This window comes from Rhincodon typus, chromosome 26 (assembly GCF_021869965.1).
Source record: "Rhincodon typus isolate 14 chromosome 26, sRhiTyp1.1, whole genome shotgun sequence".
Lineage (NCBI taxonomy): Eukaryota > Metazoa > Chordata > Chondrichthyes > Orectolobiformes > Rhincodontidae > Rhincodon > Rhincodon typus.
In genome coordinates, this window is record NC_063357.1 from 39,661,670 (window position 1) to 39,680,989 (window position 19,320).

Consider the following 19,320-nt stretch of genomic DNA (forward strand, 5'->3'; position numbering starts at 1 on the left):
TGTATTGGGAAGTTCAGGATTTACCGGGTCCATTTACGAGCTTAGATATATCCCTGGAAAGATCAGACAACCTGCAGGAGGGCAGAACCATGTGAAGCCACTGAGCATGGGTAGAGCAGTAGCAGCAGTAGATGAATAAAAGCAGGGATACACTCACCAATGGTGGTTTAAGGGGCAGGGGTGGGTGACCTTTCCCCAGCTATGGATGTCAGGAAACTATATCTTTGTGCAATTAAATCTTTTCTGAGTGCAACCAATCGTTGGGACTCATCAAGGGAGTTGCCAGCTATTACCAACAAACTGCAGCTGGAGTGGCTGTCCTACATATTCAGAGAGCTTATGGCATTTAGTGGGCCTGTCTAGGTACTGTGCTCCAACAGCTTACAGCTACTTAATTCCTCATCCAGGTTCTTGATACTCTAGTTAGTCTACTTTTCCAGTGTCCTACCTGTGGAAATTCATTTGGAAGGAATTCTAGGATAAGGTGCATTCAGCTGTAGTCTGAAAAATGACACAGAAAATTCAGCTGCAGTAAAATTCCAATTTCAAATTTGCAGGAAATGAATTAATGCCCAAAGTTCCTATGCAGAGCTCACATGGCTCCTGATCACACTAAATAACACCGCACAGGGAAGGGGCTGGCAAATTCTGCAACCTCAGGTCCAAGGTGACTAACAATTCATCCTTTGATGTATAATTCAATAGCTGTATAGGGAAAGCAATTGCTACCTTTGACCCACTCATGAAATATGCATGGAATAATTTGACGCTGACCTTTAGTACCAAGCTAATGGATATGAGGCCTGCATTCTCAGCACCTTGTTCTATGGCTCTGAAGCAAGGTCAAATTCTAACTATTAAGAAGATCAACAAACTTCCATCTTCACTACCATTATACATTCTGGGTATATCCCATCAGGATAGAATCACAATTGTAGCAGTCCTCTCAAAGGCACAGCTTTCAGCATTGTTAGCACCCATCAAACAGAGATAGCTTCACTGCCTCTGCTATGTCCACAGTTATGAATGGGATTGGATTCCAAAGCATGTAGTGAAGAAGACAGAGCCAGATGATTGATTGAATACCCAGAGCTCTGCTTCAAGCATGATGTGAGTGTAACATCAAGGCCCTAGACATTGATTATTGCAACTGGTACGCTGCATGCACCACCACCATGATCAGTGGTTACAGCGCCTTGGCAACAGACACTCATGTTGAAAACTACAACACTGTCAGTTCATGAGCGGCACTTGTTTCAGACTTTAACTTTCAAGGATTGGTCTCTTCAGCTGTCAGCAAAGGTGCATCACCTGAAACGGAACGTTTGTTGCTTCTCAGTCATCTTTCAAAGACGGAAGGATGCCAGACAGCCAGCACATTTTTCAGATGCTATTTAGATGGGAAGCTAGTAAAATTACTCCTGGCATGTCTTGCATCTTCCACTTTTCTTTGGAATACAGTAATCGACTATTAAAATGTATTAACTAATTATCCACCCAGGCCTAAAATTAATTAGAAATTAATGTTTTGTTGAACCTACAATGGAAACACTGTGAGCCAAATAGCCTGAAACAGTGCTGCATATCTTATTGAATCAAGATGTAACTGTTGGCACAATAAGTCATGATAAGGGTCTAGGCCCGAAACATCAGCCTTCCTGCTCCTATGATGCTGCTTGGCCTGCTGTGTTCATCCAGCTCTACACCGTGTTATCTTAAATAATTGAACACTTTTTAGGCAGTTAATTTGGATTCAGAGTTGAACATTCAAGCTAACAGCCATTAATGATATTACATTCTAAATATCACTGGAAGGCTCATCGGTATCCAAAAACACATTCCATAGAATCGGCAGCAGCTCCTAAAGGCCTATAATGCTTACAAAGCATGCAATGCTTAACCATCTGTGTCACTGCATGAGGGTGATATGGAGAAAGAGCCTTACTAAACTGCTTTTCTAACCAGCAAAGCTTATCTTGTTTTGTCAACTGGAAGGGTGATTGAATTTCAAGGATTCACATTGTCTATAATATCTCTCCTGCAGTCTGAGGTGACCAGTCAACCAGCTTAGTTCATTTGTGAAAATTTCCACAGTGGCACAATGCCACACTGGAGAGCTGTGTGACAACGTTTATATAATAAACAGGGTCATCCCATAGGTCCAAGATCCTGTTGTAGTATTGAATAGATCAGCTAAAAGTCAAATATCATTCATGCACAGATTCTCCTTTTACAGAGGAAGATTATTTGGCAGTTTTATCAAGGAGATAGCATGATGGGTCAGCCTTTTTACGGCCACCTTCTGCTGACTAAAGGAAAGTGATGGTAATTCTGGAGATGCTGGTCAGTTGAACCATTCCTTCCTTCTCGAGCAAGGAGAGCAACATTGATGGAGTGGGCTCGGAATATAATTGCCTTTATTTTGAGTAAACAGTAAGGACAGCTCATCTCCCAGGCGATTTGGCACCATACGTGCAGACTGCATAGAATTTTGTAAGTTGGAGATTCAGCCACTTTTTCCTTTTCAGGTTCACATAATGTCACTCTATCACCTAGGAGTTCTTGGCCAAAGTGAGTTCTATCCATGACTGCAGCATCACTTCTCAAATTTACACCCAATAACAGGTGTTTGTTGTTTTCAGAAATGATCGCCTCATTTACTTTAATTACAGCAGTCAAGAGCTACAGAATATTTCAGTCATGCTAAGATGTTATGTTAATGAAAATCCTCATTTTTAGTTCCAGTGAAGTGCCTCCCCCCTCTACAGGCTTGGAGGTAAAATCTGCAAGATTCAGTCATGACCAGCTTCAATTCAGGAGACCATAGTGGAGGGAATCAAGACCAGATAGATCCCCCAGATCTGTGCTGAAATACTGCATGAGCATTGGCAGGATACCTTCCTGAAACAGAACAGATGGAATAGTACAGGAAGAGAAAGTGGTCATATAATACAATAATTGCCAATGGAGGAACCCAACAAAGTTGTACGCTGAACTAAGTAGCTCAATTAGTATTCCTGCCTATGCTTATGCAGCAATAATAGAATCTCTTTCTAACATCTCATTGGAAGATAGTACCTATGAAAATTCACAATCACAAAGCAAACATTTGAGTAAAACACAATAAACATGAAAAGAAAAACACCAAAAGTAGAACAAAATTTATTATTCAATTTTACTATATTGTGCAATTATAATTTTTCTGGGCAGAAACCATCAAAAAGTACACAGGCTAACTGGTTATCTCCTACTGCGAGGCCAGACCTTTCCTGAAAGATCTCTGACAATGACACATTGAGAACAGTGGTGAATTTCCCTGAGTTTGATGTTCTAAGAATGTGCAAAAGGGGCATTATATACATTAGATTACCTTTGAAATGCATTCAGTGTTGTTAGATAGCCAAAACTGACAGCCAATTTGTGGGCAACAAGGTCCTACAAACAGCAAATGAGATGAATGAACAGATAATCTATTTTTGGGTGTGCCAGTTAAGGAAGGTATGAGTTGACCCCAATACTGGCAGAACTGCTTTCCTCTCCTTCGAGTAATCCCACGGGATCTTTCATATTCACCTCATTTGGCAGATTGGATCTTAGGTCAATATCTCATTTGAAACAAACAATCTTGGACAATACACCATTTCCTCATTACCATAACGAAGTGTCAGCCTAGATTCTGCATTCACGTCTCTAATGTGGTTTCTAGCTGTCTGACCAGGAGATGAGGGCAATACCAACTGAATTAAATTGGCATCTTGGTACTGCCAAGCAAATTGTTGACTATCTATTCTGAAGTCTTCATGGCTCAAGCAGCATACATAGTCATAAAATTTACAGTCAATTTGTGTCTCTGCATGCAACACTTTCCATCATATCAAAATGTTTCCTCTTTCTGTCTGAACAAATACCTGCTTTATATCCTTTGCACCCCAAGCCTTCCAACTCCTCCTTCTCCTGCTCTAACCATGATTATTATCGGCCTACATGTCTATGCTGTTGAGTAGAAAACTTTTCTTTGCCTTAATTTCTTTCACAGCTGGGCTGACAACTAGCAATTTTCTCCAACCACAAGCTCAATCAGCTCCGGCATTGAAAAAGGAGTAAAATAATTATTCTTTTGATTTTGCTACAACTGCAGAATGCTATTTCTTATTAGCGATCTGAACAACTTGTTCCCCATCGCTAACCTTTTTCAATCCACTCTTAGAAGGCCAAGGAACCCCACTGCATCGCTAAACTGAAGCAAACATCTTATTTTCTCTTTCTCTTGTTAGTTATCACACACTTCAACCTTTACTCCAAAATAATGATGCACAAAATATTGCACAAAGTTCCTGTGTTTTAACAGTGAGGCAACATGACTGTCTTGCCATAATGATTGCCTGTTTCCCAATATTCTAAAAATCCTCAAGTTTTAAAACATAAACAAATGTTCTGCAAAGCAGATCACATTCCGACACAATTAGTATAAGGAAGTTATGGATGATTAAATGCACATTTTTAATGGATGTTTATGACAGTGATAATTCTCAAGGAACATATAATGCCAGAGTATGAGTTCCACATCAAAATTTAAGGTCAATCACAATTGTACAAATCTCTTTGATTGTGAGAGCAATGACAGAGGAATGGAAATATTGCTTGCTTGTTCACAAAAGTAGCGAGAGAGAAGATTGCTAAGTCAGGTCAATCAGTCTAATGGTAGGGAAACAGCCCAAGGCAATTGACAAGGATAAAATTAATTTTTATTTAGGCAAGTGTAAGTTCGCAAGGAACAGCCAATCTGAACTTTTTAAAAGAAAATTGCATGATCTAACTTTATTGAGTTCTTTAAATGAAGTAATTGAGGGTAGATGAAGTCTGACGTATTTCAAATAGAAATATGTGGCATTTGAGAGGTAAAGCTAACCTGGATATGCAATTGGCTGAAGAATAAGAGGCAGAGACTAGTGACAAATGGATATTTTCTCTCTGGTGAAGGCTATAAAGTGGGTCCCACTGCTGTTCTCATTATCTATAAGATGTAGGGAGAATAATTTTGAAGTTTCCAGAAGATACCGAACTTAACAACATAGCAAATGCCGAGTAGCAGACATCCGAAAGGATAGAGACAGACTGATGAAATTGGCAGGCATAAATTAATACTGAGAAGAGTGAAGTGATGCACTTTGGGAGAAAAACCATGAAGATTTAATCTGAATGGTAGCATCGAGAAAGCTCAGGATGCGTATTCACAAACCTTTGAAGATGGCAAGACAAGTTGATAAATGGGTTAGTTAGAGAGTATGAGATACTTAGCCTTGTAAACAGGGACATTAAATAGAAAACAAAGAAAGTAGACTAAACATTTACAAAGCACTGGTCGGACCTCAGCTAGAATATCACATACAATTCTCAGCATTACATTTTAAGTAGGATGCTAAGACCTTTGAGAGGATGGAAAAGAGGTTTACCATGAGGCAACAAACACAAATTTTCCTCTCCTGCTAAACTGCATCCCTTGAAGAACAGCATCCTCACTATATTTTGTGCTCGTCAGACAACAGGAAAAAACTGTGGAGGCAAATGTTTCCTGTCATCTAAGCGCAGGGCCTATAATGTAAAATGCAGCTTACTTCTCCACCAACATCACCTCCACACACTCATCTCTAATGCTGTACACGTTAATGTTTCTGAGAAAGTTAATGTTGGAGCTGCATTAAACTCCACACACTTTGATGATGTCACACAGTCATTGGGTGGTAAATGAGCAGTCTAGCATAATGCCCTAGGGCTCTCGTAGAAAAGTGGTAATGTTGCTATCTCTGAGCCCGGAGGCCTGGGTTCAAGTTCCACCTGCTCTAGGAGTGTGTAATGGCATCTCTAGACAGGTGGATTAGAAAATATCTTGCACAATATCCTGGTGTGTCATTTCTGGCTCCTGGTAGTCTTTATAATTATGCCTGACTAGTCAGTGTTACTTATACCTATTGCTATTATGCAATAAACTACATCTGTTGTGCAAGACAAGTGTGTCTTCCCACTGAGACTCAATGTGCTTCATCCCCCACCATTGCTAATTGGAAAAGCCCTTCAACTCAATATAGCAAAGAGGATTGGTGGCAGCACTCCACCCCAATCATAAGCAATGGATGACACACATACCACATGCACAGTTGTACCTTCTCCAGTAAAAATCCTTTCTACAGCTAGCTCAGACTTCATAACTGCTGCTGTGATACAAAATCATTTTATACTGATGCTCCAATATGAATATTTTCTGAAACATGATGCACTTAAACTATTGTAAATGGTGTGTAGCCAACGCATCAAAAGGCTTAAAACTGATATTAAGAGAAAGAAAGGTACATGAAATGCCAGAACTCTGAAATAAAACAATAGAAATGAGCAGTAGATCAGTCAGTGTTTGCAAGCAAACTCATCCGCAAAGTGTGAATACTGGTGACAGACCACGTTCCAAAATGTTCACCTTTCATTTGCTGTAGTTCTGCTATCTTCCCTGGTAATTGCTTCCTCTCATCATATGGAAAAATATCTTGATTGCAGTACACCAGACTGTCTGTTCAATTCTGATCTCAGGGCTCTGCAAAGGGGAATGCCAATTACAAGCGTTCACCTTCATCCTAAAGTAAATCCCTCTCTCAGTTTCAGATTCCAAGGAAAATTTTTTGCAACATACGATCTGTGGGGAGTTGAGTAATATTTGGCTTCCTGTTGATGAACTATGCTGATTACTGAGGTGTGTAATCTGAGTTAGGAACTTTTCCCAACTTGCAGTATTCGGTATACAGTCTCTTGAAAAGCATAATTTTTGCTTTGAGAATGGGGTGGGTTAACAGCATTAGGAGAGTCAAAGAGAGGAAGTGACCAGTAGGGCTGTCATGAGGGAGCATTGGGAGTGTTCCAAAATGGCACCTATTGGTTCACTCCATCTCACGTCAAACCTGCATGAGAACAAACTTCTGATGCTAAAAGCGAACACCGACTCTAGTAACAGTGTGATCCTGAAGCAGAATGACTTAAAATGTGGCAAATTAAAACAGAGAATCACTGTGCTTGAAGTGAAAATTTCTATGGTCCACTAGAGAGCTGGGTCTCAAACTGTTGAGAAACCGGGGCCTTTGTGGTGACCTCAACTGGTATGGGAATTGAACCCACACTTTTGACATCAATTTGTATTACAAAGCACTCCTCCAACCAAATATCTCACTGTCTCTCCAACTAGGACATTTACTCTACAACAACAATTTGTGCTTGCCACTTCACAGAGCCATATAAGTTTTGCAGTGCAGAAGGATGCCATTCAGCCCCATGTGCTTGCACTCAGTCTTCAAATGAGCATCATTACATTGTGCCAACTTTGTTTAATTGCTATTCCCTTACACATTATTTTTTTCAAATAATCATCCGCTGCTTTCTTGAATGCCTCAACTGAATCTGCCTCCAGCACATTTCCAAGTACTGCATTCCTTAAATACTTGCTGAAATGTTTTTCTTACCTTCGCCATTGTTTCATTTGCAGATTGCTTTAAATCTATGTCCTCTTGTTCTTGATCCTTTTACAAGAGGGAAGAGTTTGTAATGGTCTACTATATTCAGCCCAATTATACCTTGAAAACTGCTATTAGATCTCCTCTTAACTTTCTTCTCTAAGAAGAACAGTCCCAACTTCTTCGATTTACTGTCATAACTGAAGTTTCTGATCCCTGGAAGCATTCTTACAAATTCCTTCTGCACTCTCTCCAATCTTTCCTATAATGTGGTGCTCAGAACTGTACACAACACTCCAATTGTCGTCTAACAAATGTCTAACACTGGTTTAACATCACCTCCTTATTCTTGTACTCTATTAATAAAGCGAAGAATACTGTATATTTTATTAACTGCTCTCTCCACCTATTCTGCTACCTTCAATGATTGGTGCATATATACACCCAGGTCCCTCTGCTCCCACATCCCCTGCAGATCCCTTATTTTAAATGTCTTTCAATTTTTGTCCTACCAAACTGCATCACCTCTCACTTCTCTGCATTGAACCTCAATTACCACCTATCTGCCCACTCCACCAGCTTACCAATGGCCTTTTGGAGTTTTACATTTCCCTCCACAAAGTTTACAATTTTTCCAAGTTTACTGTCATCTGCAAACTTTGAAACTGCCCTAGCACCAAGATCCAGATAATCAATATATATGAGGAAAAGTATAGACCTCAACATTGACCATAGAGGAATTCTACAACAAACCTTCCTCCAGCCTGAAAAAGATCCATGGGCCATTAATATTGTTTCTTATTACTCAGCCAATTTTGTATCCACGTTGTTACTGTCCGTTTTATTCTATGACCTAGAACTTTACACATAACTCTGTTATGTGGCGTTGTATCAAACATCTTCTGAAAGTTCATATACACCTCATCAACAACATTATCCTGTTCAGTCTGTTTACCTCGCTATAAACTCTGACAAGTTAAACACAAGCAATTCTACAACCATCAGATCTAAGCTCTGCAGTCCTGCCACATCCAGTTGTGAATGATGGTGGGCAATTAAACAACTCACTGCAGGAAGAGGTTCCACAAATATCCCCATTCTCAGCAATGGGGGTGCTCAGCACATCAGTGCAAAAGAGAAGGCTGAAGCATTCACAACATCTTTAGCAAGAAGTGTCAAGTGGACGATCCATCTCAGTCTCCTCAGTCTTCAGACAATTTAAGTCTATCCACATGATATCAAGAAACAGTCCATCATCCCAATACTGGTTCTTTGATTATTCCCATAGCCCTGCTCTCCCCATATATCCAACTTTTCTCCATTATTTTCCCTCTTTAAATATATGTACAATTCCGTTTTGGAAGTTACAATATTTGTTTACACAATGCATTAATTCTAGATCATAACAACTTGTTGTACAAATTTGTTTTTGACTTCAGCTTCCTTCGTTAATACCTTATCACTATCTTTTGACTATTCACCCTCCTGGCAATTAAAATTGTTCATCCCTATCTAATCGATCAAAACCATCATAATTAGGATTGAAATTTCTTTCAGTTCTTTTCTGTTAGTGCGTGTTAGAGAAGACAATGGTTGCACAAACAGACGCGAGCGTTCTTGCCATCTCCCCAATTCCTTTGGGAAAATGATAATGAATTAAAACGAAATCAGCTATCAAAAATAATTAGATTTAAAATACTTGCATTTACAAACTAATTAGTAACATTTTGATGGCTACTGTAAAATCCGAAAAATTTCAGATGTCTGTGAGGAAAAAGGAAATGTGAATATATTTCTGCCCTAAATGCAAATAAAAAGGAACCAGCCAGCAGGAAGAGTTACTGTAGGAGTTTCTTTCTAATCATTAAATACTCAATACTAACTTCCTTTCCATTTAACATCACAGTTTTCAGTACACGATGCAGAGGTCAAGGTTCTCAGCAATTAATCTGGCAGTTACATTTATCTCAAATGCGAAATGTAAAGTGTGTTCCAGTAATTAAGTGATAATTTATGTTTGGCCAAGGTTGAACAAGGTGACAACTCTCCTTGCTGTTAAAGTGCTGTGACAAAATTTTGACTCAGAGTGGTTTATTGCCCTACATCGGAAGGTTATGAATCCTCCTACCCCCTCAGTTTTAATCAATAAATTAATGCTCCAGCAATACATGCATAATGTCAGGCCATTTCCGAGTTGCCTTATGTTGAACTTTAAATAGCACGCTGAGCATGGAAGCAGAATTCATGCAAAATTACTGCAAATTAAAACTGCGGACAAAATAATAATAGAACTTCTGCAAGAAAATCGACAAAGCCTCATTCAGGTTTTTTTAATGTGAAGTAGCAAGGTGATATATTTTACATATCTACGTAAAAACTTTGAAATTCTATGGGAGCTGCTCTGTTCTCCCAACCTCCGTTTCAAAGGGTCTGGCAACAGGAGGGATCATCAGCAGAAAGCACAAATAAATGTGTATACAAAATAGGGAAGAGTTTTGACTAGTCTCTGTTCTCAGCCCTATGTTAGCCCCTGCAAAATTTTGAGACAAGAATGTCAAGGAAAACCCATGCTCACAGTCTCAATCAGTATTTGTTCTTCCCCCATCCATTGCCCACAAAGGTTATTAGTAAATTATTATTATTTATGGAGAGACTGTGGTGTAGTGGACTAATAACCCAGAGTTCCAAACTAATGGGTTTGAATCCCACAATGACAGATGGTAACATTTGAATTCAATTAATAAAACCACAGCTAAAACTAGTCTTACGATGACCATGACATTGCAGTTGTAAAATCCCATCTTGTTCACTCATGCCCTTTAAGAAAAGAAATCTGCTGTTCTTACCTGGTTTGGCCCCCATGTGACTCCAGACCTATAGCAACGTGGTTGGCTCTTAACTGCCCTCTGAAATGGTCTAACAAGCCACCGTAGGTGCAGAACTAGGCCATTCATTCCATCACGCCTGCTTCATAATTTAACGCAAACGTGACTAATCAAAGACTTCACTGCCTTTTATCTATATTGTCCCCAAAACCATTTAGTGAGTACCCGACACTGATTTTGGATCCCGTGAAGTATCATGACATCAGGTCAAGAATGGGCAAAGGGTGCTCCTGCTGATTACCATGTACACCATTCCCTCAGCTGAGGAATCAGTGTTGTCCTATACTGAACACCATCTGTAGGAAGAACTGAGGGTGGCAGGACACAGAATGTACTCTGTAAGGGGACTTCAATGTTCATCACCAAGAGTGCTTTGGTAGCACCACTATTGGCTAAGCTTACTGAATCCTAAAGGATATTGCTGCTAGATTGGTTCCACAGATGGTGAGGGATCCAACAAAAGGGAAAATTCAATTTGACCTCACCTTCACTAATCTATCCTTCAGAGGTGCCTGACAACATTGGTAAGAGTGACTAATGCACAGCCCTTGTGGAGACATCTCCCATCTTCACACTGAGGGTACTCTCCAGTGTGCTGTGTTGCACCACTACCATGCTCAATGGGATTGATTTTGAAACGGATCAGCACCTGTGAAGTGCTGTGAACAATCAGTAGCAGAATAGCACTCGACCACAACCTGTTATCACATGGCCCAACGTCATCAGATCAGATCCAAGCACTGCAGATCCACCACATCCAATGGTGAATGGTGGTAAATAGTTATCCAACCTAAAGGAGGTGGATATCCCCATATTTGATGATGGTAGAACCCAGAAAATCAGTGCAAAAATTAGGTTAGTGTATTTATGTACATCTTCAATCAGAGAGCAGAGTGGATGATTGGTCGGGCCTCTTGCCCTTCGGAAGGGAGGAGCTTTCCTTTGGGAGAGGTGAGCTACATTTTGGGATTATAAAGTAGTCACATAACACGAGTAGAAAAAGTATATAATGTACAGGAGGCAATGGGTTTGATGGCATACTTTAACATGGAAGGTAGAAAGGAAAGGTAAGTGCACCAGCATACATTAATTTGGAGGATATGAAGGGGCATGTGGGGGTATATGGCCTTGTTTGGCATTGAATGCGTGTGTGCAATTATTGGGTTGGGTGGAAGGCATGAGGTGGCATCAGTTGAAATGGATGGTATGGGGTTGAGGAGTGTGAAGGCCGAGAGCTGGTTTCTCGTTTTCTTTTCAGATCTGTGATATCTGTGTGCTGGTACAGCGAGACAGTGATGCGCCCAGTCTGTTTCCACATCCAGCAACCTCCAAACTCATTCTGGGGTTAACTGCCATTAATTCCCATAAAACTTGGCCTCCTCTCTACCACCAGCCTGGAATGAAAATTCTAACTTGTTGGACAGCTTTATCTGAGTTGGGTTTGCATAGCAGGAGTTTTCACATGTGTATCCATAGCTCTTTGACTTAGAGGATTCTGAAGCTGTACAACATTTGAATCATAGAACGGTGACAGTACACAGAGGCACCATTTGGCTGATTGTGGTTATGCTAGCTGTTTTCCAAAAGGAATTCTCCTAGTACTATGCCCTCCCCTTTTTTCCTCCTCAGTGCTGAACAGTTTACCCTTTATTCAGAGAGTATGAGACCTAGGCTGGACTCCCACCTAGGAAGAACATATTTTCAACATCTACCTGGTCAAGAAGCCACCATTTAAGGATTGTATGTATTTCAATGTCATTATCTCTCAACATTTTAAATTTCCAGGAACGTAACCCCAGATGACTTAATGTCTCCTCATAAGATAATCCTCTTATTCGGGAATCTGTCTAATAAACATTTCATGCACTCCCTCCAATGTTAGTATATCCTTCCTTAACTAACGGAGACTAAAACTACACACAGTATTCCAGGTCGTGTCTCACCAAGGCCGTACAAGGTTGAAAGAGGGCTTATTCATTCTTATACTCTAATCCCTTGAAATCAAAGATAAAATACTCTTCGCTGTAACTGATTTCAGTATCTGTACGTTAATGCACTCTGATTCCTGTGGAAGAAACTCCAGGTCTTTTTGAGATGGATATGGGAGAAACTTTATCAAATCAAGGTATCAAAGTTTTGTGGAGAGAAAGCAAGTACAAGTTAAAAAAAACTCACTCTAACCCTGTCATCCTCTCCAACTGTGATTGTGACTTCTAACCTCTTGCATTTAGCAACTGAAGTTGTTAGATTTTTAACCAAATAAAGAGATGTAGAAATAAAGATAATTGGAGTTGAGGTGCAGAACGACTGTGATTTAATACAATGATAGAACAGGCTTGGGGGTGGAACAATGTCTTCTTGATACCACCTTCCTCAATCCCTAGCTGGGCTTTGAGGAGGAGGGAAAGGTGGGTAAAGTTTTGGGGGGGAAATTTCAGAACCTAGTGCCTCAGCAGCTGAGTACCAACAATAGGTCAAAAAAGTGAAAATCAAACACAGTGGTCTAATTCCAGCATTTATTGGTATCGGCAACATAAAATATTCCTATCTGGAGGCAGGGAGACCAGAAAAAGGAGTACTGTTATAGGTACATCTGGTGAGTGCTTACAGGGTTAACTCTAACCTGGCTCTATGTCTTAACATTTAGTAACTGCTGCAGTATCTCAGATGTGAAGACAGCATTTATTAGTACCCAAAACACTTCCTTCCTTTCCTACTTTCAAGGTTATGCTCCTAGCTGTGAGGTTCTAATTAACGTTGCTGTCACCAGTATGTGTTGCTTTCCATTTGTCTACACTGAGTTCAATTTATCACTCATCTACCCAGGTGCAGAGCCTCTGCTAACCCTTTTGTGCAACCTTTCCCTTCTTCAGCCATCTCACATGATTTGGTACCAGCACCAAACTTAGAAAGTCAGCTGATTTCCATCTCACTGCAGCTGTTAATAAAGAAGACAGATGATCAAACGTCTAAAAGTGAGTACCTGAGGGACTTCATTAGCAGCTACAACCTGTCACCAAAAGAATCACGGTGTTCACCTCATCCCTGTTTTCGTTATCCTACCAATTTTCTCTCAAATTAACCTTCAGTCCGACTGAACCCAAACCTTTCTTATATGAGCTTTGTAGGAGAAACAAAATGCGACAAAGCTCTTATATGAACACATACTGGGTTCCAATGTCCCTTTCCCGCAGTAAACTATGTTTATTTCAAATCTGACCTCAGTAGATTTCAACCTGAGGGAAATCAAGGATCTCCAGACACTGCACCATGTCAATCATTGTATGTAAAGACATAAATAAATGTCCACAGTATAATATTTGATGGCTCCTTAAATTATTAAGATCCTTGTATTTATCAGGTTAGTCGGAAACTAGACATTTTACAAAGACTTTCCAGTAAATTAGGCTCTCAAGAAACTGGAAGTATATGACAATGGTAATTTAATTTAAGAGACAAATAGGTATTCTCTGTAGCAATTGATTACTTTTTTTTTAGAAAGTTGAGTGATAGATCATAATCCTATTAAGTGGACTTGCATTTTGTGCTTTTAAGCTCCAGTAACAAGATAATGAACAGCATCTATATAGTAAGCTAGCGACAAACAGTAGGAATGTTATACTCAAGCCATCTAATCCGAGTCTTAAGACTGCAGACAGTTGCTGTATACACTATTGACTGGCAGTCACACCTTAATTGCAAAACACCTCCCTTTCAGAAAGAATAAAATCACACAAAACAATAAATCCAATTTATAGTGGTCATACACTTACAAGACACATTCAGCATAGTGTGATGCATGGAGCAAGGAATAGGAGGGATATCAAAGCAGCAGGAGCTGAACACTGCTAATTAAACTGCTCTGTGAAATCGAGGGGCAATACTGGATACCTTAGATTTCAGTTTCAATAACTGTTGATGGAAACCTCTCATGGAGGCCAATTTGACACTACTTTGGCATAGCATCAGATTATGCAAAACGTACCTCTAACCAAACTGGATATATCACCACGTATAATTTCCAAAACTAATTGTTCGAGCATGCTGATGGAGTGCTCACATCATAGAAAGCCAGATTACATCTTGAATAAATTTGTGTCACAAGGCAGATAATCTGACATTATGCACTACACGGTAAGCACATATGTTGCAGAACAGGTTGAATTAGGGAAAATTAACAAAAAATAAGGATTTGGACAGCAAGTTTACTTATCTGTCTTATTAATACCTGATTAATAGATTATGATGATTTTGAAATGGGAATATTACAAAATATTGTTCTACTTAATTACCAAACATCTTGGGGAGGACTCCACATCTACAGCAGAAAGTCTGCTTTATTACCCACACACTACATGTTAGCACCGTTATTCCAGGGTGTCTACATCACTCACTTCAATACCTCAACTTCCAGGCTCACTAACTGTCATAAATACGTGTTTGCATCTGTGTTAATAACAAGAAGCATATAAAAAGCACTTGGGCTGTGGTATATTGTCTTTCAGTCCTAAGTTAAAGGCCTGACAGCACACTAACTGACAAATTGCAACCAAATGATGTATGTTGAATACGATTCTGCTAGGAATTGAAGGAAGTGAAAAACTGAAAAGACAATTAATATAACAAAGACAGAATGTACAATGTGACAGCTACCTATGTCTTCAGAGAATCACCAAAGCTCTGCTGTGGCAGCTTGCTTCATTTTCTCAATTGAAATGAGCTAACTAATCTCAGCTACCATGACACTATTACCCAGACAAATTCTGGGTAAGGGAGGGGGCTATCCGTCATGATTCTGTTGATGACTGTCAATCAGTCTAACATTGGAAATGCACCAAAAGTCAGTTTTAAGAAAACTGGTGTAAAACATTTGGAGTAATTGCCACAATTATGCAAGCCATGATGTAGTGGATATTGCTGTAGTCAAACATGTGACAAACCTAAACTTCACTGCACCTTTAGTGTACCATCAAGGGTCTTTATCCTTTTGAGTTGGCACATTTTTAAACCATGCAGCATAGATGCTTAGTGACATGAAATTCTTTAGTGTGAATGGTTTTTGATATTACACTGAGAGGGTCATAGAAAATTGGGCACTAGTATATGCGATCTACGATTCGATCTATCACAAACCTGTCCAAGCTATAGTAAATGACAGGGTAAGGGCAAATTTAGCCTGTGTGAAAAGTCATGTGATACATCAGATTATAAAATCAGCATTTTAGAAGAGGCTTAGCTTTGAACCGGAATGCCCAGGATGTTTTTGTAATCAATTTGCTATAGACAGGGCAACATGATTAGCAATGAAATCACCAAACATCTCTTTTCTGTTCAATAACTCTGAACTCTGCACTAAAGCTTGTTCCATATTTGGGAAGCTCTTCTAAGGATGTATTTACACTCCAGCTCTGTTCTGAACTTACGATTTCAGATATGGGTCCAGTAAATGTCCCTCTGTGGAGCTGTTACAGCCTTGCCCAAGAGAAAGCTCTGCACATGCCTAGAAACTTTCCCTGAATCTAACAACTGATCAAGACTCTCATCTTCCCTTCCTACTGCAAAGGTTTTTAACTTAAAGTTGGTATCCCTGAACCATTCCCTTTCTACTGCAATTAAAATGAAAACTATTGGGTTTTGCTTTTTTAAGAAAAGGAATTTTCAATCGTAGAAAAGGTTATTGTTGCTTCACTAGGATTAGGTAATTTAAATATGAGGCTTCTTTCCAAATTGAGTGAATGATATGGTTTTAAGTAGCAAATGACAATTCAGAGGTTAAAAATGTTTAGATACTTATTAGTCCCATTCAGATGCTGTTGGTGACAGTCTTTTAAGAAAAACAGCACGGAAACAGACCCTTTGGTCCAACCAGTCCACGCTGAACATAATCCCAAACTAAACTAGTCCCACCTACCTGCTCCTGGCCCAGATCCCTCTGAATCTTTCCTATTTATATAATGATCCAAATGTCTTCTAAACATTGTAACTGTACCCACATCCACCACTTCCTCAGGAATTTCATTCCACATGCAAACCACCCTCTGTGTACAAAATTTGCCCCTCATGTCTTTTAATTCTTTCTCCTCTTACTTTAAAAATATGCCCTCTAGTCTTGAAATCCCCTACCTTAGGGAAAAGACAACTACCATGAACTCTAACAATACCCCTTATTATTTTATAAACTTCCACAAGAACATAAGACCCAGGAGCAGGAGTAGGCCATCTGGCCCTTTGAGCCCACTCCGCCATTCAATAAGATCATGGCTGATCTTTTCATGGCTTTAGCTTCACTTACCATGACCTTTGATTCCTTTACTGTTGAAAAAAAATTATCTATCTTAGCTTTAAAAACATTCAATGAGGAAGCCTCAACTGCTTCACTGGGCAGGGAATTCCACAGATTCACAACCCTTTGGGTGAAGAAGTTCCTCCTCAATTCAGTCCTAAATCTGCTTCCCTTAATTTTGAGGCTATGCCTTCTTGCTCTAGTTTTACCTGCCAGTGGAAATATCCACCCTGCTTCTATCTTATAAAATTATGAAGGGAATGGATATGTTTCTATAAAGATTCCCCCTCATTCTTCTAAATTCCAATGAATACAATCCCAGTCTCCTCAGTCTCTCTTCATAAGCCAAACCTCACAACTCCAGAATCAACCTAGTACATCTCCTCTGCATCTCCTTCCAGTTCCAGTACACTCTTTCTCAAGTAAGGAAACCAAAACTGCATGCAATACTCCAGGTGTGGCCTCACCAGCATCCTATACAACTGCAACACAACCTCCCTGTTTTTAAACCCAAACCCTCCAGCAATGACAAACTCCTAAGCTCCAGTGAAAAAATGTCCAAGCCTATCCAGCCTTTCTTCATAACCCAAACCTTCCATACCCAGCAACATCTTGATGAATCTCTTCTGAACCCTCTCCAGTTTAATAATATCCTTCCTAAAACTTGGCAACCAGAACTGGAAACAGTGTTCCAGAAGAAGCCTCGCCAATATCCTGTACAACCTCAATATGGCTTCCCAACTCCTATACTCACAGGACTAAGCAATGAAGGCAAGTGTGCGAAACGTCTTTTTAACCATCCTGTCTATACGTGACGCAAACATCAAAGAATTATGCACCTGCTCCCCAGGACCCTCTGTTCTACAACACTTCCCAGGCCCTACCATTAATCGTACAAGCCCTATGTTTATTTATTGTACCAAAATGCAATACGTTGCATTTATCCAGATTGAACTCATCTGCCATTTTTGAGCCCATTGACCCATTTACCAGAACCTGCCAAACAAGCTTGACGTCAAGAAAACTTGACAAGGAAAAACAGAGCTTTCAGTGGATTCAGTTCACCAGCTATTCTGAAGGACCTCTATATTGGAAGCCAGGTACAATATCTCAGTCACACTCCATGGGCACTGGCCACATGCACCCCAGGTCCACATACATTTGCATCCAAAATGTCTTAGTCCCTGAGTAACCTTATGGCACATCTCCGATTCACTTAGAGGACACCTTTCTGCACCCTCCACCGGCAAGCATCATTGTAATGCTGCATCAAGGACACTGCACTCGGGGGGGCAATGGCCTATTAGTATTACCAGTAGATTATTAATCTAGAGACTCAGCTAATGTTCTGGGGACCTGGGTTCAAATCCTGCCATTGTAACTGGTTGAATTTGAATTCAATAAAGAATCTGGAATTAAGAATTTACTGCTGATGACCACAAAACCATTGTCGATTGCCAGAAAAGCCCATCTGGTTCACTAATGTCCTTACCTGTCATCCTTACCTGGTCAGGCCTATATGCGACTCCAGACCCAAAGCAGTGTGGTTGATTCTTCGCCACCCTCTGGGCAATTAGGGATGGGCACTGAATGCTGCCCTAACCAGTGATCCCCATATCCCATGAATGAATAAAACAAAATTATTCACTGAAACAATGAGTCTTTTATCTTCACCTGTCTTAGACCATCATGTCAGAAATGAGTTCTCCTTGCATTTTTTAGCCAATTAGCAGACTATTAAAATCCTCTAAAATGTCTATGGGCAATTTCAACTCAAACATGATTTTCTATGAATTGTCAGGAGCCTAATAATTTATCACCTCTTGCACCTCTCCAAATAAGACATGTAATGCTGGTATTTCCCTATTGCTTCACTTTATGATTATGGAGTGAAAATCAAAATGCACTTTGTCAGAATTTCACAAGGTATCTCACCAGGTTTCAGTCCAAATAATATTGAAGGTCATCTGAAAAATATGTTATCACAAAATATCCTGCATTCTAAATTCCAACCTACCCCGCATCTTTGAATTTACTTAAAGTGCATTTGTATTAGGACAGGTAGTCTGAACCTGGGTTTCTCTCTTGAGACCTCATTAGTCCACACTATGGTCACTCTCAAACTGCATTATTGCTCTCTTTCTTCTCTCTTACTTCTTTCCCTTAGGAACTAACCCTGCTGCTATAACAGAAGGCTCCCAATAGGCACACGGAATGCTTTGAAACACAGTTTAGTGGAAAAAGTATTCTCAAACTTGCATACATCACAGAAACTAAGCTACGACACATCTTAATGCTAAATACTAGTTCCTAACACAGGACGTTAGGTATATTTTGGTTATCAGATGTCAATATGCATCAGTCTATCATGAGAGAGATCAAAACTTAGAAATTCATGTTACCTGTACATCCAGGCTCTTGTAAAAATATTTTAATAATAAATAATGAATGCGCATTTTAAGTGCAGTTCCAATAGAGATCAAATGTGCCTCTCTAAATATTTTATATCTCAGATTATGTTGAAAACCGATGTTTAGTTTTACAGATTTAATATCAGTTAGCTGTAATCCATATTCAATAATTACTGCATTAAAATTAAACCAGCATTACTTGCTAGCATACTTTATGGCAGTGGGCCAATTTGTTTTTACAAACATGACAG

At 39.7% G+C, this 19,320-nt stretch overlaps 1 protein-coding gene across 1 annotated transcript in view; it reads right to left on the reverse strand.

Moving 5' to 3' along the window:
• Nucleotides 1-6,484: 6,484 nt before the first annotated feature.
• Nucleotides 6,485-19,320, reverse strand: part of LOC109917110 (serine/arginine repetitive matrix protein 3-like) — a 41,971-nt gene continuing 29,135 nt past the window's right edge. The window contains exon 3 of the mRNA XM_048612412.1: nt 6,485-6,583. Within this exon, the coding sequence (XP_048468369.1) occupies nt 6,520-6,583 (64 nt within the window). The 3' untranslated portion in view covers nt 6,485-6,519. The remainder of the gene's footprint in view (nt 6,584-19,320) is intronic.